The sequence below is a fragment of the Micromys minutus genome (genome assembly GCF_963924665.1).
Source record: "Micromys minutus genome assembly, chromosome: 13".
Taxonomy (NCBI): Eukaryota; Metazoa; Chordata; class Mammalia; order Rodentia; family Muridae; genus Micromys; species Micromys minutus.
In genome coordinates, this window is record NC_137982.1 from 5,766,914 (window position 1) to 5,793,030 (window position 26,117).

Consider the following 26,117-nt stretch of genomic DNA (forward strand, 5'->3'; position numbering starts at 1 on the left):
GCTTTTGCACTTCCTGTGTATAACTCCTAAAGCAAAGTGGCTTGCCGAAAATGTCACCTAGTATTTGTCATTTTGCACCTAGAGTAACATTTAAGACCTGTGAAGCAATGAGTCATTAAAATAGTTTGAGACAGAAGAAATGTCATCTTGCTATTGCTGTCCATATTTTTCTAGAATGTTTGCAGTCTGTTTTCCATGTTTCTTTGGACATGCATAGCACTGGGGTGTTGCTTATCGGCAGAGTCCTTGTCTGCCACATGCTCCATTCCTGTCTGCACTTCACCCCTAGCATATAAAGTAAGCAATCAAACAAATCCCAGTCAGATATACACAGTCTACTCCATCATGTAGCAGTGCAGAGACACCAACACTGTATGGGTTCCACCTTGCACTCCAGCATGTACGCCGCACCTTGCTTAAGGTATAGTGTGTTTAGGAAGACCATGGGTCAGGAAAAGTGGCTGGAAAGACAATTGGGCTATATACCAGGAACCAACCAGTAAACAGCCCATGTGCTATCTATGCAGTGGCGCTTGGGTCAGCCACCTAGCTTACAGTAGACACTTTGCATTTGTTAGGTAGTAATGAAGTCAGTAATGACACAGATAGAAAGGGGCAGGGAAGGAAGGCTTTGAAAAACAGTAGAAAGAGAACTCATGGGTAATGCCTTCTAACAGTGGCTCTGACTCTCCTGAGGGACTGTTAAGAGATTTTAGGAGGGGCTAGAGGAATGGCTCAGCCATTAAGAGCACTGGCTGCTCCAATAGAGGCTCCAGGTTCTATTCCCAGCACCACGTGGTGGCTCACACCTGTTGGTAACAACAGTTCCAGAGGATCTGACACTCTCACACAGAAATCCAGGCAGGCAAAACACCAATGCATATAAAATAAAAAATAATAGATTATTAGAAGTTTAGAGATTGAGATTGCTGGAGTTGGCCTGTTTGTGATCAGTGTATGACTTGTAAGAAGTCCCTTGGGGAAGCAGGCACACTTTGAAAACCTCTGGTGTGTAGGCCTGATGCTTCCCATATGAGAAGAGGCTAGGGCAGATTGTGTCTGCTTGCTGACAGAGCTGGTGACTGAAGCAACACTCAGAGAAGGGAAAACTGTGCTATGTGCAGGTTGCAGTGGTGTTGACTGGGTGCCCAGTTGTTTTTCTGCGGTCCACTTCTGTCTGACAACCTTGGGGACACACAGGCCCAAGAGTGCCATTTTAGGCATCATTTGCCTGTACATGGCCCTTACCTCCCTTATGGGAGTTGGGATCTGTCTGTGCATGAGAACCAGAGCGCATGAGTGGCAGATGAGAGACAGATGTCTAGCAGACTCTGGTCTAGTGTTTAGACTCAGAATTAGCTCTCTGATGGAAACCAAGAAAGCCCATCCTACAGCCTAAGATAAACTCCTCCCAGCTGCTCTCTGCCCATTCCCCTTGACCTAGCATGCTCGTCTTCAGCACATGCTCTGCTAGTTTCCCACCCCACCATAGTAGACCTCTGGCCCACCTTAGAGACTTGTGTGGAAGATGGAGGAGGGTACCTCTGCTTAGTCCTCCTTCCCTCCTTTGCTCCTCACTCCCCTCGCAGGAAAGCCTTCACAGGAGCCTGCAGTCTAGAGCAGCTATCACAAGGTCTAAGTATCCCTTTCTGGAAAGCCCTAGGGAGGAAGACCCACAGTGGTAGGCTCTCCCATACTGCAGCCCTTCACCTCTGTGACCTCTGGTGCTCTGAGGAACTGGCCCAGGGCTAATTTATGGCGTGGATCTGAGCTGAATCCAAGTTATCTTTGGGTAAGAGGTGTTTAGAGACCAAAGCCAGACAGCACTCTGTTACGGTGTTTCCAACCCAGACTTAACCCAAAACACTGCTCTCAACCCCTTCCTATAGAGGACATAAAAACTAGATATTTCAACCCCTGCTCTGTGGTAGTGCTTCAGCTTGTAAAGGATGTTGGAACTAAACATTATTCATCAGGCAGTCTCAAAAACTCATGCAGAGCTTACTGACTGATAATTCTCTTGTGGGGCATAAACCCACTTACAGATTCAGAGCAAGAATTTTGGGTGACTTCTCAAACATGAACGGTAGCGCTTTGATTAAAATATCCTTGGATCTGAGATCTCAGTGTTTGACAGACAGCACTCAGGTTCTCAGACACAGTAGTGAATCACAACAAACCCAGGTTTCCTGAAAGAAGAGGAAGTTCTATGCTTCTTTCAATGGCCGCTTCCTGGCTCCTGGAAATTTCCATCAAACACAGTGGGTTCTCTCTATCCCTACCCTCCTCCCCTGAGGAAGGTCTGTTAGGGTCTCCCATGCTGGGGCAAGGCCTTGCATTGTAGGAGTCCTGCTTCCTTAAGATCTGGAGGGACTATACTTTGGGCTGTTGGGCCCTTGGCAGAGTCCTTCCTTCCCAAATGATTTTTTTCCCCTGTTAAGAAATCCCAAGGTTTTTCATATCACATGTAAAATCAGTTTCCTCCTAGAATGTGTTAGTGAGGCTTTAGATTACTTTGTTTTCCACCAAGTATGCAACTAGCCCACAGTTTGGGCCAGCAGAGGGTACTGAGCAAGCCGATGGAGTGTGCCGTGCAGAGCAAGCTGCCTGGGCTTCTTGGCTCTTCCCTGGCCAATTTTGGACAAGTTAACACCACCACCCCAACACACACACACTACACTCGCTTCTGTGTTGACTATCTCTAGGACTTCCAAGAGGAAACAGTTTGCTGTGTCTGCTTTCTTGATTGCGTATATGTAGATAGATGCTTAGGTTTGGGGTATATTCTTGCAGCCCAGAAACCCTGCCATTATGACCACCTTCATCTCTCTAGAGAATTACTGCCCTAGAATAGGACCCAAGGACAATATGCGTGCTTTCCCAGCCCAAAGTGGTACGAAGCAAAAACCGAGGCTATACAAGCAAATCATTGGCAAGAGGAGTTCCATGACCTCTTTGCTCCAAAACATGTTGGTCACCCACTGTCACATGAAGCAGACCTGCAGGAAATGCTGTGGGCTGCCCCGATTCTCTGACTTGTGATAGGAGAGTCCTTCGCGGCCTTACTTCCTTGCTAGAGTGACTGTTGTAAACTAGACTTTGATGGCTGGGACAGTGCTAATGTTCTCTGGGTATAGGTTTGTTTCCCAACAAGGAGGTCTCATCCCTGAGAACATGGATCCTGCTCAGAGCCCTCCCTCCTCTTCCTGCAACCTTGCCTCTTTCCCTTAGATCTGATTTTAAAGGAGCGCTTATGGAACTCTAGGATCACCAGTGAGTCACTTTGTTCCAAGAGACCAAGCCTCTTCCCAGCTTGGTTGAAAGAACTTACCATAGAATTGGTGAACAGTACAGAGTACAGAATCACATCTTCCTGGGGGTCTCACAGTTGTGCATGAACTGTAATAATTTCTCACTGTAGTCCAAAGCCTCCATCTCTTGTCTTCCCTCAGAAATGGCTCACCCTTCCCTGTCACCTGCATGCTCATCATGGTTCTCAGGTTCTGGGACCTGAGCAGGAAGCACAGCTTGTGTCATTACATGGTTAGTGACATCTGTCACCGTTAACGTACTGCAGCACCTTGCTGTGCCAACAGCAGGAGGTGCTGTCTCTGGCTGGTCTCTACTAGTTTCATCAGACAGCCATACTCCTGTAGCCTTCTGCTCTACTTCATGGCTCAGCCTATGCAGTTGACTTTGGGACCTGCTTGTGCACTGTGACCTGTAAAGAATGTTGGCTGTGGGAATAGGCCACACATGCAGGTGTCCAGGTGTGTGCCTCTCTCAGGATGCGTGTTCTCGCCCAATCAGACCCTGCCCTCCCCGATCCACTGTCTGTTGGACTCACATGTTCCTCCCATGAACTTTTTCTGGATCTCTAAAATAAGCCCTTTATTTACCCCATCAGCATTTAGCTCACAGGAGGCATTTCCCTAGCTGGCAGAGCCCCTGTGGACAGGATTTCCATCCCTGCTCACCCCAGGGCCCTCTGTATCCTGAAGTGGACAATGTGGAATTGGTTGGAGTCTCTTCAGCCAAGATATAGTCAGTGGAATGGGCCAACCCAGAATCTGTAACGCTGCTTATGAACAAGAGGGATCAGAGACAAACTCTCAAGTGGACAAGACAGGTTTCTGTTGTCTTTCCCCTGGCCTTGTGACTGCCAAGATGTGAACCTTAAGACTAGTAAGGGAGCCATCTGCTTCAGGAGACGTCCTGGTTCAAAACAAGCCTAAAATGTGCTGTCACCAGAGATAAGTCCTCTCCAAAAGATACAGTGTCCTCTGTCCTGGAGACCCTTCAGTGAAGCGTTCATGGGCTTTTTGGTAGCCTTTGTTTTCAGACAGGATCAGCCTTGAACCTACTTCAGACATCATCTGCCTCAGTTCTCCCTCACCCAATACTCCCAACAGGTATGTGAAAGTGGATAGCTTTACTGAAGCCTTTTCTTAGCCTTTACTGAGGTGGATTGGGAGGAGCTGAAGAGGAGAGTTAGCGGAAGAAGAGATGGCCAGGCCCAAAGCTTTGTCAGTGCTCACAGACCACACGTAGCACTGGAAACCTGGCCAACATCAGAAAACCCCTCCCCTCTCTACAGCCAGATGCTGGCAATTCTAGGCATCCCTGAACTGTGTGTTCTCCCCACTGAGGTTTAAAAATAAAGTCCACCTCCTATCCATTACCCTCTCCTGGTCAGAGAGCAGGGTGTGGCCTCAGCTCCTCCTCTCAAGCCTTCTGCCTTTGATGTGCTGCTACTGTGAACAGTCTTTGACTGCTTTTCCCCGGAGCCAATTTACTTTTACAAGCGCTGCTGGCCAGAAAGTCTTTCTTCTCAACTAGTAGAGACTTGGTCTCTGCTCAGGACTGTGAGCACATCTAGCAGACAACTTCCATGCTGGGCATAAGTTCCAGAGAGCACAATGAGAAACCTGACTACAAAGCACACTCTGCATCTAATAAGTGCTGGTTTGTTAGAAGGAAACTTTTGAGTTTACCTGGAGGAAATAAAATTCCTCCAGGGACAAAAGTGGACCCCAAGCCCTCCCACCACTGGACTTTTGCTTTGAGTCATCTGCAGGGTGCATACCACTCTGCTGCCAAACCAGACACTGCCGGTTGGCAAGTGCACCAAGACTGCCCTGTCTGTTTCCTCAGCCTCAAGGTTTGTGTGCAGTAACACACCTGAAGGGTAACTGTGGGGTCAAATGAGGTCTGGCACAGAAAGCCTCTGATGGGAAATAGCCTGGACTGCCACCTAACACAGTGCTGTGTGCTTAGTGATGTTGGGGTTGGGGAGAGGTCACATTGACTGGGAATGAAGTGACCTTAAATCACTGACGTCTGATTTTGCCCAAATCAGTGTGACTTGTATCTATAATTCAAAAGCATGAGCCCCTGGCCAGTTGTGCTGTCTAGCACTCTGCACACTTGGCATTAATGGAGACACCTCATAAACGGAGGGAGAGGTAGCTATGATGCTCTTTCAGCGAGGATTGGGGAAGGGATTGTGCTGGTTTTGGCCAGGAGGCTGAGTCTGGAGCCTATGTTACTTAGTGCCTGCTCTGCATGGCCTGATACATGGCCTCTGTTTCTGGGGTGGGGGGGCAGGATTCATGAGAGAACAGACGGTCACATCTCTATCAGAGTTCTCCCAGATCCTGCAGTACTCTGCCCATCCCATGCTACTTACTCTGGCCCTGCAGCTCCTAGCATAAGTGTGGGAGTCCTTCCTAGCCTGGAGCCCAGCTAAAGGTGAGTGGATTGCATTCCACAGCTGTGTGCTGCTAGGGGTGTAACCTAGAAGCAGGTATAGCCAACCTAGTCCTGGGAACTTTTTTGGCATGGAAGGGGGGAGGGGCAGAGTAACCCTGTCTAATTCAAGCATCCTGAAAATGGCTTGTGTGCATAGAACATGCTGAAAGTGTAAACTCTACACCACAGTAGAATGTAAGAAAAATAGGAAGTAACTCAGAAGCAGTTGTACGAAATTGTCTGCTGGGTGCTGATATTTTAGGTAAAATGGGGTAAAAGTGGTATTAACCGTGACTCCACAGTAAGGACCTAAAACATCCACCATTCTCTAGAGACCTAGAGGAGGTGTAAGGGACAGCTTTTGTCCTCTGTTGCTTAGACTATCTTGAACACAGCTGCTGCTGGTCACCTCTAGTCAGGTGGTACCTCAGGGAATGCAGTAGTTCAGGTTACAGAATTCATTCACTGGTTCTCTGTACTTATTGACGAGCATGTATTGATTTATGTGTGCTTGCGTCTGCTACTGAGCTAAGTGCCAGAGTCCAAGGTAAATGAGACTTTGTACTTTTTGGGGTCTCAGAGGTCAATGAGTAGAAGTCCCTGTCCCCTAACCCTGGACATGGTAAGGAAACAGTAAGAGGTGGAGAGCAGAGTGTGACCTTCACTGCCTTGAGGATCAGCCAGTGTTGGAAGCCGAGAGAGCCTCCTGATGGGTCCTTGGGCCCAGATGCTTTGTCCCTGCCAGTGTGGAAAAACACATTGAAGACAGACATGTAAAGAACATATAGACTTGAGAAATGTGTCCCCAGAAGTGTGTGTCTTCCTCTGTATGCCAGATAGCAGCCTTGCCTCAAGCACAACCACTCTCTTGATTCCCCAAATAGCCGCGGCTTGCCTGGCGATGGAGTTGTGTAGATGCTGATTTGGCTTGGCTTGCTCTTTGTGTGAGGTGAGTCATCTGTGCTGGGTAGGTAGGAATAGATGGTTCATTCTCATGTGGGGCGGGATTCCGGGATTCCATTTCCTGGATGTGCTTGTATGGACCCCTCTGCTGTCCTCAGGTACCCTGCAAGACATCTTCTGGGTGTTTTGTGGTGAGCTGGGGGCATAGCTTTAGACACATACCCAGCTCCCTGTCTCCTTCCTTTCCTTTTCATTTGTCTTGTTTTGTTTTGATTATATAGCCCAGGTGGTCTCAACCTCTTAGTCCTTTTGCATCAGTCTTCCTGGTTCGGAGATTACAAACATGCACCATCATACCTGGCTTAGCCTTTCCTATGATCCACATCGTATGAATATAATGATGGGCCCTTATGGCTTTAATGTGTTGTTTCTTGATTACAAATGCAGTTGAGTACTGTTTCCTTTAATCCTAGCACATGGGAGCAGAGGCAAGTGGATCTCTGGGAGTTTGAGGCCAGCCTGGTCCACAGAGTGAGTTCTAAGACTGCCAGGGCTACACAGAGAAGCCCTGTCTCTTAAAAAAAAAAAAAAAACAGGGAAATAAACTAAACACACACACAGTCTGACTAGAGAGATGGGTGAGTAGACACACACATGGCATACCCCCCCAACAAGTAAAAACAAATCGTTCAAGGAGAGCACATGCTGTTAACGGTATCAAGTTTGCTTTCCAGCATCCACAGTGCACAACAACATCTGTAACTCCAGCTGCAGGTGATCCAGTGCCCTCTTCTGGCCTCTGTGTACACCAGCATACACATGGTGTACAGGACCACGAAAATTAAAAATACATTGTTTTTGTATTGGATATTTTATTTATTTACATTTCAAATGTTATCCCCTTTCCTAGTTTTCCCTCTGCAAACCCCCTCTCCCATCCCCCCTCCCCCTGCTCCCCCATCTACCCCCTTCCCACCTTACTGCCCAAAAAGTACATCTTAAAAACACACAGTGCAGTAAGAAGCCAGGTTGGGTTCCCAATGTTTCATGTTTCTTCAGTTCTTAGATTTGAATAATGAGTATTTCCATGCTCAGCATCCACAGGTGTGGGTGGAGGATGTTGGACAGGTCTTTGGAGTTGCAAAACTTCCAACACCTCCTTCCCTCTGTCCACACAAATGTCTCTGTGCTGAGTGAGACGGGTCGTTTAATGTGGAAAGTCTTGCTGTCAGCTCCCTCAGCTGGGCTGCTCTTAGCCTTTGATTATTGAGTGTTGGCAGAGGTCTAGCGATGTTACCAGATGACAGTGATGGCTGCTGTCTAGTAAATACCTGTCTGGGTCAGGTCCCTTGGCTCCACCTTCACCTACAAGGTCACATTTGACCCTCACAATCAGCAGAGAAAGAGGTGGGTCTGCAGTTATCCCTTTTCTTTAGGCAAGAAGAGGTAGAAGAAAGAGGTGAAAGAGGCTCAGAGAGTATCCACACTAGTAGTCAAGCTTGGGTTAAAAACACAGCACCCAACTCCACAGTGTGTTCTGAAGTACCCATGATGCTTTCTGCCCGCTCAGCTTCATCTCTATATTACAATGTGCAAGATCCTTGCATACTTAAAAAGTTCTTCCCAGTATCCCCCAGACATTTCTCTACCCAGTTGTCCTTACTTCCCTGGCAGGGAGCAAGGTTGTTGGATGAAGTAAGTCATCTCTAAATTTTTCTGGGGATGCATGCTGAGCCCAGTGTAAGACAGGTATCAAGGATCAAAGGTCGGATCTCTAGGCTGACTACAGGCCTGTGGAGCTGCTACATGAGCCCTATCCACAGTGACCTTGACTTTGTGATCCCTGGTGTAGATGCTGCTTAGAAGCTTCCCATCTCTTAATTCCCAGGGATGGAATTAAGCCCTGACAGAAACTGCTGCTAAGTTGGGATCCCAGCTGCCAGTGCAAATGACATTTGAAAGGCCAGTTGATCGCACATTTGTCAGGAGCAGACAGACATCATTGCTAAACCCACCAAGGGGTAAGCTGAAGATGTAAGAATGAAATCCTGGCAGCGGGCAGGGCACTTTGGAAGAAATTGGCCAGCTTTGTGAGGTTCAGTCAGCTTGGGTTTTTGCTGTGAATAGGCTGGGTGTTCTTCACCCTTCTTCTCCCTAAGTAGGGGACATGCAGCTCATGGATTGTCCAAGAAAGTGGCTGTTGTTAGTGGCACTGCTGTACTTACTCAGAGATTAAAGAGCTGCTTTTCCAGGGATAAGAAGGCCAGCATTGGTCCTGGGAAACCTCTGACTACAGGTGCAAACGTCCTGCCACACAGTGAGGGGCTCAGCCTTAGCTTCTGTTAGTGGCTTTCAAGCCTTTGCAAGCATATAGGTCATAGTGTTCCAGCTTTTTCACCTATAGTTCAGAACAGCTACGTGAGAAACGTGGTGGTGAGAAAGGCAGTGTGGCAGCTCCTAGCTTACAGCACCTGGGTCCCTTAACCTTTCTGGTATAACTGTAAAATCGCACAGCCCCTTGGAATTGTTTGACATTGTCTGTAAAGTTAAATAAGGGATATGCCCTTCAACCCGCCAGTTTTACTCATAGGACTTTCTCATGCACAGCCAAAAGACACACTGAATATGTCAGCAGCAGCATTGTTTATGAAAGCCAAAGCCCAAGAACAACCCAGTGACCATGGTAGGCAAGCAGACAAAACAGTAAGTATTATGGACAAAAGCAAGAATATATACATCTTCTTAGTGGTTGCTGTCAGGCCTATAGAGACTATACAGAACACTACCTTGTATGATGGTCACAACCTGGAGATCCAGCATTTGAATATATGAGCCTATGGGAGCCATTTTCATTCAAACCATCATTTTTATTCCATGACCACCCAAGTATTAGTATGGCAAGCACCACACCATCATTGCATGAAGGTAGTGACCTGTCTACATGTGTGCGATACTTAATTTTTTTTGTTTTCATTTTAGTCTTAAAAAGTCTTTATAAAGATGCATTTGCAGGGGGGCTGGAGAGATGGCTCAGTGGTTATGAGTACTGACTGCTCTTCCAGAGGTTCTGAGTTCAATTCCCAGTAGCCATGTGATGGCTCACAACCATCTGTCATAAAATCTGGTGCCCTCTTCTGGTCTGTCTGAAGACAGTAACAGTGTGCTCACATATATAAAATTAAAAAAAAAAAAAAAAAGCATTTTACCAAATCTTCATTGTAATCTCCCAGCATGAGCCACAGGGACCAATAGGAGGGCAGGAGCCGCCTGAGGCTACTGTACTGTGGGAGTACCTCTTTGGCACTGCCCCTACTCTAGTGAGATGTGTGGAAGGGGAGGAGAGCCAGGCTCTCCGTGGATAAGCCAACCCAGCAGCAGATGCCACCTGCTGCCTCAGCCACTGTGCCACTGCTGGTCATTAGAGCTAGGGATCCTGATGGCCTCCTGAAAGCTGATAGTTCACCCATCTCTCCAGGGAAAGCTGAGCACACAGCCTAGTTCTGATTTCCAGACTCGGAAGGCTGGTTGTCCTTACATAGCATCTGTTCTCCACATGACTTGCTGGTTGTTTTGTGCCCACTAACTGGCTTGAGAAGAGTGATGTATTGACAGGTGCCTCAAACTGTCACCACAGCTTCCCAACTGTATACCTACTCAAACTGTTTTCAGGACCAGGCAGGCAAAGGGAGAGTGAGTTCTGTCACCCCGTTTCCTGGCTTTGATGGCAGCTATCAGAAGTAGGTGTCTCTGGTTCGTGGTCAGAGCCAGCCTTGCTCTCATGCTCCTCGGGGGATTTCTGTGCTATCTACATTTCCTTTCCTGGTTCCACCTTGGTTATGAGAGTTGGCTGCTAGTCTGGCCAGCTCCTTAACCCTGCATCTGCTTACAGAATGACCCTAGAGAGTTTCTGAGGAACTTGATCACTATAGTAAACCCAAGAAATACATAACCTACCCAGACTTCCCCTGCTTCAAGCCTGCTTTTCTGTCTTCTCTCAGCCTGTCTTGGACAAATTAGTCAATTCAATTACTTTCATATCCCATCCAGCCCCAAGCCTGTCTGGGAGGTGTGTTCCAAGGCCAGCCAGCATCAGAAAGGACAGATAGATGGACTAGCAGTGAGACTGGTACAGGGCAGGTGTGCCTCTTCCTAGAAGAGAAGAGAGTATTAGCGAGGCCTTCTAATCAGGAGAGTGAGTCACATGTCAATGCCGGAGGATAACCTTTTAAAGACCCGTGGGCCATATGGAAATGAGTTCAGAGTATGACTAGCCCTGCACCCACTAAACTGTACACAGGTAGGCTTGCTTCTGAGTGAAGTCACAGTGTACCCGTCTCCAGATAGAAATACAGATCAGAAATGAATGTGCAGGGCAGCTGACAAAAGTATTCTGAGCCTGCCTGGCCTGGGCTATGATGTTCTGTGAACTAGGTGCATAAAACACACTTTGAAAAAAGACTAATTTACCTATGGGACTGGAGAGGTAGCTCAGTAGTTAAGAACATTTTTTTTTCTCTTGTAGAGTACCTGGGATTGATTTCTGACACCCACGTGGTAATTTACAGTAACTCAAATTCCAAAATTCCAAGGGATCTGATGCCCTCTTCTGATTCTCACAGGCATATATGCAAAACATATACACATATGCAGGCAAACACTCATATAGGTAAAAATATCTTTAAAACTTAATTGCTGTATCTATGTGTTTATGTATGTGTGGAGAAATGGCTTAGTAGTTGAGAGTGCTTGCTGCACAATCCTTCTAATTACAACTTCAAGGGATCGAGTGCTGGCTCTTGAGCATCACACACACACACACACACACACACACACGGGGTGGGGGGCGTTGAGAGGGAGAGAATTAATCTTTTTTAAAGTGTATTTCATCCTCCAGTTCATAGAAGATCGTATAGCAGACCACTCTGTCTCAAGCATGCTCACTTATATCAGCCTACAGGCAGAGTCCTCCAAGATAACACAAACCCATTTACTGATAAGGCACCTCACCTGCCAAGTGTCTCCTATCACTTAATAAATGTGTATATCTAAGGATCTGCAGCTATGCAGGTGTGGACTATCAGTTGTTCCCTTCCCTGCCCAGTCTTGCAAGAGTGTACCGTCCCACATTTGCCTCCTCACAGACTGTGCTCAGCCCAAGCCCTCTGACTCCATCCAGCCTGAGCTCCACACTGTTCTATGATGACTCGCTTCACCACCTTCACGCAGGAGGTATAAGTGTAAATGGACCTGCCCTGTGCTGCTGGGGCTTGAGGGGAGAAATGAGGGCCACTTCATCTGCTCAGACCTCCAAGGGCCAGAAGGACTTCCTTCAAGCTAGTGTCACCTCCGCCCTGGAGACCAAGGGCTTCTTGCTACTCTGTGGTACCCAGCCTGAGGCAGGGTTTGGTTTGCCTACATTTGAGTGAAGGCCAGAGACTCTTCTGTGTGGTGCTGAGTGCTTCTGGGCTCTCTGGTGATCTTCAGAGATCCTGCCTGAGCACTTGGAATGGTTTTGACTAAGAAATTGAACTTTGATCTTCAGTTGTGTGCTGTAGTGCTGACAGTGACAGCCCTGAAATGCAGCTACTACATTGTTTGTGTGTGGACAGCTTTTACTTTAGCAATAAATTGCTGGAGATTTATTGCTAAGTGAGGGAGTACGTTTTATTTTTCTGAACTATAGATAACTTACTTCCCCATGGGGTACAGAACGTTTTGTTCTTCAGTTTTCCAGTGTTAAGTATTAAAAATAGTTGTATTTTTCCTGTGGCTCTGCTGTTGCTGAAAGCTGCAGTGCTGTGTTGCATTCTTGAGGGGGTGGGGTATCCAGTGGCTGATGTGTTCATTTGTTGAACTGTTGCTGAGCATCTTCTGTGGGCCAGATGCTGTCAGCTGCCAAAGCACACAGGTATGGCCCTCAGGGAACTGGTATTCCTGTCAGGAAACAGCCTAATGAGGATGTTTGGTTTGTTTTTGTTTAGTTTTGTTTTGGGACAGTGTTTTTTTGTGTACCCCTGGATATGCTGGGACTTACTCTGTAAACCAGGTTGGCCTTGAACCTAGAGATCTGCCTGCCCCTGTCTTCCAAGTGTTGCCCCCACTGCCTGGCCTAATAAGGATAAATAAGGAAGGTAGCTGCAGACTGTGAAGTTGCCCAGTGGATTGGTTAGTTGTTTCTGTCAACTCTGTTGAGATGTCATCTGTGTCTTACCATTTATTCACTTAAAATGTATAGTGGAGTTTTCTTTAGTGACATACTGGCTTGTTCAGTCAGATTCTGATGTTATCTGTGCTCTTCCACAAAGACCTTATGTTTTTCTGTGGTCAGTCTCCATCCTTCTCTGTTCCCTCTGCAGTCTTAGGCAGTCCCTGATCTGTTTTCTGTCTCTGTGGACTTAACTTTTCTGGACATCTCAGACAAATAGAATCACACAAGTGGTCTTTTCTGTCTGGCTATTGTTACTTAGCATACTGTTTTCAAGATTATCTCTCCTGTTGCAAGGTCAAGACTTAATTTCTCTTCTATTACCAAATACTATTGCACTAGATGGGTGGATCCATCACGTTTTATTTTCTCATTCACAGGCATTTGGGCATTTGAAGTATTTTCACCTCTTGGTAATGATGAAGCTACTGCTCTGAGCTTTCCTGTGCGTGCCTTATGGATATTTTCTTCACTTCTCTTGGACATATGACTACAAATATAATTGCTGGAATGGTGTGTTTGGTATTATGAGGACCTGCCAGGAGTTTGCCAATGCTGCTATTATATGTCCAACATCAGCCTATAAGCTTCCAGCTCACCCAATCCTCGCCAGTACTACCTGTGTTTAGTATACCTAGGGGTCAAGTGGCTTTTTACAAATTTACCTAGTGATGTTGACTACCTTTTGCTTGACTTTTCATTGCTTGCTTGGCTTTTTCAATGCTAGGGATCAAACCCAGGGCTTCCTACTTGAGCCCAAACCTTGTTCACCTTTTTATGTACTTATTACCAATATGTCTTTGGAGAAATGTCTTTTCAATTTTTTTATTTTATTGATTTATTTATTGTGTGTGTGAAGTATCAGCACATGTGTGACCTGAGAACAGCTTTCAGAAGCAGGCTTTTCTTTCCCCAGTTCTGGGAATCACTTCATTCAGGCTTGTGTGACAACCACATCGTTCTCACTATTCCCGTTTAGATTCTTAACTCACTAATGTAATTTGGGGTGGTTTTGGTTTGATTTGGGGTTTTTTTTTTGTTTTTTTGTTTTTTTTTTTGTTTTGTTTTGTTTTTTTTGTTTTTGAAACAAGGTCTTTCTGCCTTTCTTGGGTTTTAGGATTTGCCTGCTGCTGTTGAAGTGGGAACGTTTCACTGCGTTACTGCTACTGCTGTTTGCAGTGCTGTAGAGCTCAGGCCAGAGCTGAGTCAGGGAAGCACCTCCCTAGCTGCACTCCAGTGACTTCCTTGTGTGCTTGATTGTTTGCCTTTCTCTTGAGACAGGGTCTGGCTGCGTAGCCCAGGCTGGCCTCTATTTTGTAATCTCAGTGCTTCAGCTTCCAGAGTACTGGAATTGGGGGCATACACCAGCTTCCCAGAATGCTGTTCCTTTCTGTATGCAGTCCCTCATCAGATATATAATCCGTAAATATTTTCTCCATCCAACAGTATGTCTTCCTCCCCTTGATGCAGTCATTACAACACAGATGTTAATGTTGAAGGAGTTTTAATTTATCTATTTTTATTTCTGTTACTTTTGTCTTTGGTGTTACAGCAAAGAGTGGACTCAAATCTAAGGTCACAAAACCTGTACTTTCTTTTAACTCTTAGCTTTGGCTTTAACTGTTATATTTAGATCTTTGACTTATTTAAAGATCATTTTAGCATGTGGTATAGGGGCCTTCATTCATTCTTTTACAAACAAGTGCCTACTTGCCCTGATACTGCTTGTTGGAAGGATTGTTACTTCCCCATTCAGTGGTCTGCATATCCTCATTGAAAATCAGCTTAGAAGTGGGTTCATTGTGGAGTCTCAATTCTGTTTGTGGATCAATGTGTCTCTATTATGCTAGTACTAGAGTGTCATGATTAGTGTGTCTAGTTTCTATATTGAGATGCATCGCCATGCCCCTCAGCTTTGCTGTTTGTTCTGACTGTCCTAGGTCACTCATATTTCCTCACTAATTTTAGGATTAGTGTGTCAGCTTTAACTAAAAGAATTAAAGTAGCAGGATTCTCTGGGATAACAAGTTATTATTGGGAAATATTACTGCTGTAATAATATTAAACCTTTTGACCCAGGAACACGGGAGCCTTCATAGTTTGCTTGTCTCAGAGTTCAGCACTATTTTATAGTTTGCAGAATATAAGTGGGAAATCTCTCTTGTCAAATTTATGTCCAAGCATGTTGTTCTTTCTGATATGATTGAGAGTTTTTTCTTTATTTCATTTTGTGTGTTCATCGCTACTGTGTCTGCTGTATTAAAAATGAGTTTTTATATGTTGGTGTTGTGCCTAGTGGCCTTACTGAATTTGTTAGTACTGATAGATTCTGTTTTGAGACAGGATCTCATTATGTAGACCTGGCTGGGCTAGATAGAACCCACCTATTAGACCATAGTGGCCTGGATCTCACAGAGATCCTGCCTCTGCCTACCAGATGCTGGGATTAAAAATGTATTACTGCATGAAGCTATCATATTTTATTTACTTAATCATACTATGCTTCTGGGGGCAAATCCCAGGCCTTGCACACACAAGGCAACCACTGGACTCTCCACTGAGCTGTTTGCCTACCCAGTGCCAGCCAAGTTCTTCAATGGATTGCTTGAGGGTTTCCACACACAAAACAGTCTCTGCAAATCTACACACCAGTGACCCAGAACTCCAAAGGCCAAGGCAAGCTTACCCTGAGGCCATCTTGAGCCATGGTGAGACCCTGTTTAAAATAGACACAGACACAGAGGAAGTGTCACAGTTTCCTTCTGAGCAGAGTGCCTTTTTCCTCTTTACTAATTACCCTGTAAGACGCTTCCAGTGTGGCACCACTCAGGACCAGTGAGAACAGACACCCGTGACTTGTCTTGCTCTAAGGACATCAGTCAGTCTTTATCTTAGACCAAAACAGTTTGAACACCTTGCTTCCATGTCTGTCTTTGCTGCCACCTCTGAGACCTGGCCTGTGTCCTTGCACTCTCCTCCACCAAAGGCTGAGGGGGGTTCAAAATTTTAACAGCCACACCTCTCTGAATGAATCCATGGGTATTCTTCCTGTTTCTCCTGGACATGGATTAGATGCTCATGGAACTAGCAAGGAGACTCAGACACTTTAATGCAAGTTTTTTTAAATGCCCTTCCTGCCTCCCTTAGTTACTCACCATTCTAATCACCCAAACAAAGGGGAAAGTACAGCAGTGGTTACCTGGAAGCTGAGTGTTAGAATGGCTCGCATGCCTCTAAACCCAGCACTCAGGAGGCAGAGGCAGGCTGGTTTCTGAGTTCCAGGACAGCCAGGGCTGCACAAAGAAATACTGTCTCAAAAAGAGAAAAGAACTGGTCCATATGTCCCTTCCTTTGAATCTTTCAAGAAGGAAGTTTTAGCTTAAAGACCCTCAGCATTCCCACAAGAAGCCATAGCTTCTCCTGCCTCCTCCTCTAACAGCCAGGCCTCTGTGCTTTCAGACTCTCAGCGCTCTCACCTCTCCTCCTTCACCATGAAGTTGATGGACAAATTCCACTCTCCCAAAATCAAGAGAACACCGTCCAAGAAGGGAAAGCCAGCCGAGGTGTCGAAGACTCCTGAGAAGCCTGTGAGCAAAGTAAGCTGCATCTCTAGGTGTTCCTCCTGGGCCCAGCCTTGTGGGCTGCACTGTGTATAAGGGCGCTTACTAGGGTCATCTGTGTCCCTGGAACCTGGGTCCTCAAGGATGGTACGTGGCTGTCCTGCTAATCAGTCCTGCCAGTGGCTTGGACAGTTCCGTGTCATCCTCTGGGCATTTAAAGTAAAACAGAGCACTGTGCTCACACCTGGTGCCGCCTCCCACCTACAAGCCCTCGGTTACTCTCACACAGGGCTCTGATGGCCTGAACCAGTCGTTCAGCCTCAGAGCCTGGGCTCTAAAACTCACAAACCCCTGACTCCCATCTGAAGGCTTCTGCCCAGCATTAGTGACCTCAGCAGGGGCAGCTGAGCCAGGTGTATGGAACAGCTGTCGATTCTCACCAACCCCTCCCTCCAGTCTACAATGTCCATTTCAAGCTCTGTAGGAATCCAGGTTTCCTCTCTTCCAGGAGGCAAGAGACAGATTTCTACCAGAGGGCTACCCTATCCCCTTGGATCTGGAGCAGCAGGCAGTAGAATTTATGTCCACCAGTGCTGTGGATTCCAGGTCTCAGAGGCAGAAGGTCAGTGTGACATTAAGAACAATTGGGGTTGCCTTGCCTTCCACTGCAGAACTCTGGTCCATGGTCTGGGGATGGAAAACCACCTGTGGTGATGTTATTGCGTCTTCCCTGGGTGGCAACTATGGGCTCAGGGTTTTTGCTATACTGCTTGAATAGAAGCATCTGAATTGTCTTGATGGGGGAGGGAGCTCAGACTGTGCAGCCAAAGTTTGGGTCCTTTCAGGAGTGGTTCAGAGGGTGCTCAGGCAGATGGGCAAGTCTCGCCTTTCCCAAGTTTTGCTCTCTGAGTTGCTGAGATGATATGCATTGTGTATTGAGAAGGCTTCTAAAAACTTGGGAGGCTCAAGGTTCTTAGTAAGGGGGCCTATATCAGCCTCTTCCTGCCTCCTGCTGAGTGCTTCTGGGGAGGGGACCCTTTCCTCCCAACAGCCCTGGCAGTGAGTGAAGCCTGCCCTGCTTTAAAAAAAAAGTCTCCAAAGATGGGGAATTTGGCTAAAGCTACAGAGCAGTGGTAAAGTCAGGATTTAAACGCAGAGCCTGACTAGGGCTTCTTTGTGGAGCTGAGGGTCTGACGGGGCCTTGAGTATCCTGGGCAAAAGCTTCTTCCTGAGCTGCAGCAGTCCTGGAGTCTGTTTGTTTTGTTTAAGATGAAGCATGGCTCTCTAGTCCAAGCTGGTCTTAAAGTGCAACGCTCCTGCCTCTGCCTCCTGAATACTGGGATCCCATGTGTGCCACCGTAGCCTGAATGTGTTTACTAATGTCTTACAGATCTGAATGCTCAACTTAAAAATATACTTAGCAATGTAAAGTGAGAGCAAGTTTTGCAGATGAGCTGATCCCCAGGGGTGATGAACACAGACCTGCCTGTCATATCTGTCAGCTTGATGTGGCTCAGGCACTGCCTGTCTATGTGGACAAGCAGAGTACCTTAAAAGTCTAGTTAAAGGTAGAAAAAATAAGGTTTGAAAGCCCAGAAACTTCTGTTGAATGAGTTGCTGCCTGTAAGCAAGACACTTTACTTGGTATTTTCAGTTATGCTACTTGGGTGTAGAAAAAGAACTTTGAGCAGAGAGGTTTAGTCAACATTCACAACGCTCTTGGAGCTCACACCTTTAGGCCATGCTTCCTAACTGGCTTATTGACAAACAGCTTTGCCTACAAGAGAATGCTGATGGGAAAATGGTCAGCACTCCAGGCCTGGAGTCTTTCCCTTCTTTATGCATTATCCAAAGAAAGGTCATGAAAGAAAATTTGGTGTAATCATACCCTTCACTTAGCAAGGTATCTAAAAGTCCCAGCAGTACCTGAGACATTTTTAGTCGTCAGTTGGGAGAATGAAGCAGGAATTGCTGGATCTCCAGTGGGTAGGAGCCAGCAGTGCTGATGAAAGTCCTGTAGCAGCAGTGAGACTGCCCAATAGCAGGAGCTGCAGGTACAGCCTGGGACTTAAAACTCAACCCTGCTCATCCCAAGGCCCTTGAGTGTGGACTACTGGTTAGTGCAGGCCCCAGGACGGATCCCACCATAGCCCATAGATGAGAGAGAGGACAGTGTCCAGAAGCCTTGTGGTGTGGGGAAGTCGCTGCTGCTGAAGTTGCTGCTCCCTGTCATTGTTTGTCATTCACTGTCTCTGTCACCTCTTACACAGCTTTTGCATATGTGTTTCATGTTATCCCACTTGTGATTGTTAACTATTTGAGGATTTGAAGCACAGGCGTTCAGTGCAGATCTAGACTACTGCTCCTTCCTGAGCTTCTCTGTCCAGCCCCTGTCCCTGTGACTTACTTTTCTAGCCATATGGAGAGGCTTTGCTACTTCTATTAGATAGTAATGGCTGTTTGTACCTCCAGGCTGTGGAATGAAGCCTACCAGGTTTGTATTCTAACTTTGTTACTTATCTGTGGAGTCTTGGGCAGGTTATCTGTTCTACCCACTCCCCACACAGCCTTTGTTTCCCCACTTACGAATTAATAGCATCTGTTCTGTGGAGAGGTTGCAAAGCGCTGTGGGTGGCTTGAAGCCCTCAGAGCAGCAGCTATGGCTTGGCCCTTCTCTCTGCACTCAGACTTCTGCGCCTCTCTCCTCTGAGTTTTCACTTTGATCCCAGGGAGTGTTTTTTCAGTTGTTAGTTTCACCTGGGTTGTTGTTTCTATGTTTCTTTGACTGTTTTGTTTTGTTTTGTTTGGAGGGGGGTTGCTGCTGCTAGGGATGGATCCCATGCCTTTCTTGACTAGACAGGTGCTTGGCTGCTGAGCTCCAGCTTCAGCCACCCACTTTGACATCCTTAATAACATAGGGTAGATACATTCACCTGTCTCACAGACAGGGAGCTGGAATCTACTGTTCCCATGTCCAGCTTAGCCTTGGATCTAGGCCCTTCCCAGGATTGACAACCTCATAGAGTTACCAAGCTTATGAGAACAAGTGGTAGCAACGACTCACTGGGGAGGGAGAGGTGTATATGTTGACAGTCATTCTGGGGTGACTTTCTAGGCCAGCCACAGCTGGTGCTATGTATGTTAGTATTGTGTATAACTGGTTCTGGCTGCTAACTGCAGTCTACAACCGGAAGGGCTCAGAGAGTGCTGAGCAAAAGAAGACCATAACCAAAGCATGGGACCTGACTTGGGAGGTGGTAATAGATGCTACCTGACTTTGCTGAGTCCTTACTTAGCCTTTCATTGAATCTAGCTAGCCTGGCTCTTATGTGCCTGATTTGATCTCCCTCAGTGGCAGAAAAGCCTTTCCACCCCAGAGTCCCTGCACTTTCAACTTTTCCCAGCTCCTGTTCACTCTTGCCCATATGTCTGACATGTTTTCTTAAAATACTTCCTGTCTCCCCAGCAAGTTTATCACTCTTGCCTTCCAGCAGGTTGTGATGTGCCAAGACAGCCCCATCCTTCCTCCTCTTTCTCCTCCTGTAGCCTGACTGCTTTGCATGCTATCACCAGTGCCACCCATGTGGCCTGATCACTCAGGCTGGCCTGGCCATGGGTGAAGCTGAGCACTCTTATCCAGGCAGGAGAGAAACCAGTGCTCAGCTTCTTGGAGACAGACAAGAAATGAATGTGTCAGGTAGAGATGGGAAATCAGTGCAAGGAAGGCTGAGTGGTCTGCAGGGCACTCCAGGAAGCCACACTGGGCCTTAGGAAGTTATCTGCCTCAAGCTCTGTCTACTTGCCCTCAGTTGCTGTTATTCATACTCTCTGGACCTTAGGGAGCCCACAGATGGTGGCCTGTCCACATACCTCCTCACTCCTTCTGTGGGCTGTCTATTTGTGGAACTATCCACTCGGGATGACTCTCACTGTCTGGGATCTGGGTTACTGGAGAAGGAGACTAGAGCTGTATGCCCTGCACTCTGCTAGGTGTGGATCTAGGCTATCCACAGTCAAGGAGGGAAGAGTGGGATTAGGAGGAGTTATGGAAAGTTGGGCATTGGATTTTTTCTTCCAGGTGGCTTTCCTTGGAATCAGAGTCTCAGCACCAGTAGTCACTGAGTTACTAATGTCAGCTCTGGCTTCCTTAGCTCCTCCTTCCAGCACTGGCATTAGAGTCCTTGGAAGTCGTGTGTATTTAATGGAAAGGGATCTACAGCTTTGAATAGGACTGTGAGGATCTGGGTAGAGGATGGGCTGTAATGCTGCCAGTTCCTCAAATCCTCTGATGAATGTATGTGCCCTGGGGCATGACTATTGCTCCCTCATGTCCTCACTGAGACCTTACTGCACAGTGAGAGACTGAAAGTACTATCTCAGGTAGCCAGTCAGAACAGGGGAGAATATTTTTAGGATCTCTTGGGAAGGGAATCCTCAAGTCTCCAAATGACCCTTCTAGTTCTAAGCCTATCTTTTTTTCCTGTTAATCTCTGTCTCCTGATAACAATCCTTAGAGAAACCATCTGGCTTGGTCTCTGTTGCCAAAGCATTTTTCATTTGCAGGAGTGTGGAGCTTAGGTTATAGATTTCACTGTTTTCAGAATAGCTCCCTTTAATCTCTCATTCCTTAAACATGACGTTCCCTTTCAGAACCTGTGCTGGCTGGAGGAGAAAGAGAAGGAGGTTGTCAGTGCCTTGCGCTACTTTAAGACCATTGTGGACAAAATGGCCATTGATAAGAAGGTTCTGGAGATGCTCCCGGGGTCAGCCAGCAAGGTGCTGGAGGCCATCTTACCCCTGGTGCAGACTGATCCTCGGATCCAGCACAGGTGAGTCCCCCAGAAGGTCCTTAGCTGTGGCAGCAGTGGGAGGCTTAGAGGCACCTTGGTTTGGGGCATATGAAACAGTGGGGAGAAAGGAGTCCTCCACTTGCCCCCACTTCCCAGCTTTGAGACAGTTGCTCCTCCAGAGGCCTGTGTGCTAGCCAACTCCACCCTCCTAGTAGATGCCACCACCCTCTGAGCTGTGGCTTTATCCTCTGTATCAGCTCACTAGCTCTGGTCACATTGGGTTGGATGTATTCTCAGAGCCTCCATCATCATTTACCATGACCTGTCATTCAAGTCTTCGGCTATTGGGATTAGCATCTGATACAAGGTGTGTAGTGACATTTTGTCCATGCCAGGCCAAGACCTCCCAGGCAGCCTTTGGTTGTTAGAGTGTTTTCTTCCTACAGGTTAGCTAACCCTTGTTTATTAAGTATCACAAGGAAAGCCATGCTAGATGCAGTCTCAAGCTTGTAGGAACTTTTCTGAAGAGACTGGCAGGTGTGGGGTTTTGTCCATGGTACCCATTCATTATTGATATGTCTCTGTGGATTTCTCAAGGCAGCTTAGTGTCCATTTAACCCTATGAGACTGAGCTTTTATGAATGGTTTTCAGAACTTGGCAGTGAGGTTCACAATTTTCTTCTGAGAGATATAACAAACTCTGTGTCTTTATTCCCAATGTTCTGCCTGGGACTTCGACTCCAGCTTCTGCTGGCTAACCCTTGGGGATTATAGCTTTTGGCTCACTGTGCTGCTGTCTGTACTGTGACTCTCCCTTAGTTCACCCTGTGGCAAGCTCAGGTCTCCTTTGAGAAAAAGAGCCTGATATTAGCCATCAGATGTGTCCTCATATGATGGCCCCCACCAGGAAAGAGTCAAAATGAAGTTAAAGTTGAGCTTCCTAACACATGATTATGTGGTGATTATGTGATACATCTTGAAGAAAGCAGTGAGAGAGCTGCAGCAGTCCTGTTCCGATTCCTAGAGAAAAAATAGAAGATGCTGGGGGGAAGGCAGCTAGATTGGCAGAGGAGTAGGGAACAAAAAACTCAAAGAACCTAAGGCTGATATCAGGCATGCCCCCAGAAGCACCTCACCTGCCACGCAGGCTGCAGGACTGGGTGTACCCCTTCCGGAGGGGACGGCCCCCTGCCTGATTCTTGCGAGGCCTTGGTACCACCCCCAAACTTCTTGGGCAGCTCCATTCATTCTCAGGGACCGGAGGGGTTAGCTTTTCTTCCTACCAACTGTTCTGTTGGTGCCTGCAGAGTATAGCCAGGGCTGGCAGAAAGCTTAGCTCCCTCCCCATGCTGTCCCATTTGATAAAGTGTCTTTGGTAAAGACCTAAAGACTGGTAGTAGGACCCACTTTAGTCAAGTTTTACAACTTTGTGTTGTTTTCTCCAAATTGTACCCTTGGTTTCTAAGTGTCTGCTTTAGTAATGATGGAGTGATTGTGTTTGCTCTTCTGTTACAATGTACAAAGTTTAAAATGAGAACAGTAACCCTTTCTAGATTCCTTAAGAAGACTCATGTTTAGGGTCTGGCATGGTGGCACATATGATTCCAGGTCTCAGGGGGCAGAGGCAATCAGATTTCTATAAGGCCATTCTGGTCTACATAGTCATTTCCAGGCTAACCAGGGCTACATACTGAGACCCTATCTTAAGAACCTTAATTAGTTTAAAAGGAAAAAAAAAAAAAAAGATGTGGAATCTAAGAGTTGTGGGTTTGGGCTGCTGTTGTACTTCATTAAGGCTCTCCCAAATACCAAGGGCTTGTACTTTGTGTGTTGTCCTCACAGTGTGAATGGAGGCTGCTGCTGTACACACATGCACATGAGCACACACTCACCACACGATCAGCCACAGCTGCCTCACTGAGGATGGAGATAAGCAAGAATGAGAAAGGGTCTATTAAACCACAGACAGCTCTCAAAAATGCCTGACACCAAAATCCCTCAAACCTGTTGAATCTGGTCCATCAAAATGACTGTCAAACTCATTCTAAACAGGAAATACACAAAGCTCTACCCAGTTGAGTGGTTTGTAACTGAACTGAGGAAAGAGATGCTCTCAGGATGTTGTAGCAGGATGTGACAGTTGAAGAAACTATGGTGATAGAATTTTTATGATATATTGGAGGGAAAGTTTGTGTGTGTATATATGTGCGTGTGTGCGTGTGCGTGTGTGTGTATGTGTGTGTGTGTGTGTGTGTGTGTGTGTGTGTGTGTGTGTGTGTGTGTGTGTGTGTTGGATATGTTGGAAGCTAGTGGGATGCCTTTGTGGGTAATAGTACCCACCAGGCAATCATGAGGATCTGAGTTCAAATTCCAGCATCTACACAAAATCCAGTGTTCTGGGGGCAGTGATGAGAGGATCACTGGGGCCTGCTGGCCTTACTGCAGTTTCACTGAGAAACTCTCACAAAAATAAGAGAGTGATAGAACATAACCCAGAGTCCTTCCTCTGATACACACAGACATGTGAGATTAAACCTCCATAGAACATCTATTGAATATAACAAGAAAGAGAAGAAAAGATTTGTCCATCAAAAGGAATCTTGAAGGGCCAGGAAGATGGCTCCATGGGTAAAGGCACTTATCCAAACTGACAACCTAAGTTTGATTCTCAGGATTTACATGGGAGAAAGAAAGAACCAATTTCTTCAAGTTGTCTTCTGAACACACACACACACTAAAAAGTTTTTTTTTTTAATGCAGATGGGGCTAGAGAGATGGCCCAGCAATTAAGAACACTGACTGTTCTTCCAGAGGTCCTGAGTTCAATTCCCAGCAAGGATGTGTTGGCTCACAACCATCTGTGATGAGATTCAGTGCCCTCTGGTGTGTCTGAAGACAGCTACAGTGTGCTCATATACATAAGATAAATACATAAATCTTTTTAAGAAACAAAAACAACAACAAAAAAAAATACAGATGAGCTGAGACATGTGGCACTTACCTATTCTCTCACAGTCGGGGTTGGGGCAGAAGAATTAGGAAGTTGAGGCTATTCTTGACAAGACCCTGTCTCAAAAAAAAAAAAAACAGATTTTATATTTAAAAAGAAAATGTTCCCTGGACACTGAGATGCTCGCCTTTCCTGAGTGTTCTCTGGATATGAGGGTCATGGTACAGGGTTCTCTCTAATGTTCTGTTAAAACTTTCTCCCCATAGCTCAGCCCTCTCCTCCTGCTATAGCCGAGTATATCAGAGCCTCGCCAACCTTATCCGATGGTCTGACCAGGTGATGCTAGAGGGTGTGAACTCAGAAGATAAGGAAATGGTGACGACTGTGAAGGGTGTCATCAAAGCTGTACTGGACGGAGTGAAGGTAAGTGCACTTTTGACTGGGCAGCCAGCCGGAAAAAGCTAAATAAGAGTTTGATTTTAGACCATACATGAATGGGGTGAGTGTCTTCCAAAAGCTATGTGTGGGCCAGTTCTAGCTCTGTTCAGTAACTACTTCATTCTCAGAGACCATCAGCCCTTCCTCCATCTGGCATGAAGTCCTCTGTGGGCCGAATATCTCAGGTGTGGCAGAGAAGTGCACCAATTTGATGCCATGGAGATTGTTTGTACTGGCTTTTAGCAAACCCCAGTATATCACCGTTGCCTTCTCACCTCATAGGAATATGTAGGATTCCTGGTAGAAAGCAGGGCTAAGATGTGAAGCTGAAAGTGCTTGATCTCTATGATGTCATCAATATGTTTACTATTCAGGCCATCGCAAAAAGCCTCAGAGAAGACTGGGGGTCACAGTTGGAGGGTGAAGCAAAGACATAGAGGTCCTGAAATTGGGCCCAGATGCCAGATTAAGAATATCAATCCCAGTAGGTAAGAAGCAAAGCTGAGTGGAGGGCACAGAATGACAAGAGCCTCACAGCAAGCAGGAGTCACTGTGTTCTAAGGCCTTGTTAGGCAAGTGAAATGCTTTAAATCCCAAGTTCATCACCAAGTCCTCTGTGGGCCTGGACAATTTACTACCTTAGTTCATCTTGATGATGCCCATGAACATACCCAGAAGCAAGGGTAATAGTAGGGCCCTGAATGTTAGCATTACAGGATTAGATTAGTCAATGCAGGATGTTCTAGAGCAATGCTGGAATACACTAAGCCTATAGGTACTCACACTGTTCATTATTAATTATGTGGTGCTAAATGCACACTTGAAAATGTGGCTTGGAAAAGCTGTGTCCCTTTTATAGACCCTCAATCCAAAATTATAATCACATTAGTTAGCCTAGGAGAGAAGAAGTTCCCTACTCAGCTGGGCTATGAGGTTCCTGAAACATGCCTCTTGCTGTAGTGTTCTTTAGAAGCTCTGGAAAACAGAGCTAAAACTCCAAAGGGTTTTAATTACAAAGAGAAGACCAAGGAGGCATTACTTGGTGAGAGAAATCATTCCTAAATGGACTGTTAGCTAGAGCCCCAGCACCTTTAAAGTAGAGACATGTGCTGCTGTGTCTACAGGGAACTTTGGGTTCGCTTTGAGGAAGAGATAGGACAAGCTAACATTAAGGCTCTCCGCTGATGACTGCTTCCCTCTTATCACAGAGCTGATCAACTTTATACCATCAGCTTGAAGAGACTGTGGGTGTTGACCGCAGTCTGTAGAATTTGAGGGGCAGTCAGTCCATTCCCTAAGTTCTTCCTGCAGCAATGTGAAGCACCGTCTTCTTTTGCTTTCTGAGTTCTGACTCTCCCACTCTTGCTGTTCTTGTCCTGGCTTTTGGAATCAAAGATATTTTCTAGATGACATGGTTTAGGTTTTCTTCTATCAGAATCACTTGATGAAATGTTAAGACAGCTGAAGCAAGAGACCAGGTTTCCACAGGAGCTTCAGGGCACTCCAGAGTCCATGTTCTT

The 26,117-nt window shown here is 46.3% G+C and overlaps 1 protein-coding gene across 17 annotated transcripts in view; it reads left to right on the forward strand.

Moving 5' to 3' along the window:
* RAPGEF1 (Rap guanine nucleotide exchange factor 1) overlaps positions 1-26,117 on the forward strand; it is a 106,003-nt gene that overhangs the window by 35,820 nt on the left and 44,066 nt on the right. For 11 of the 17 annotated variants that reach the window (XM_080927107.1, XM_080927104.1, XM_080927110.1 and 8 more), the window contains 4 exons: positions 16,319-16,455; positions 16,928-17,041; positions 21,070-21,248; positions 24,426-24,582. In XM_080927107.1, coding sequence (XP_080783233.1) covers positions 16,319-16,455; positions 16,928-17,041; positions 21,070-21,248; positions 24,426-24,582 — 587 coding nt within the window. Of the gene's footprint in view, positions 1-16,318; positions 16,456-16,911; positions 17,042-21,069; positions 21,249-24,425; positions 24,583-26,117 lie in introns of those variants that run through there. The other 6 variants (XM_080927096.1, XM_080927098.1, XM_080927103.1 and 3 more) reach the window with 3 other exon arrangements.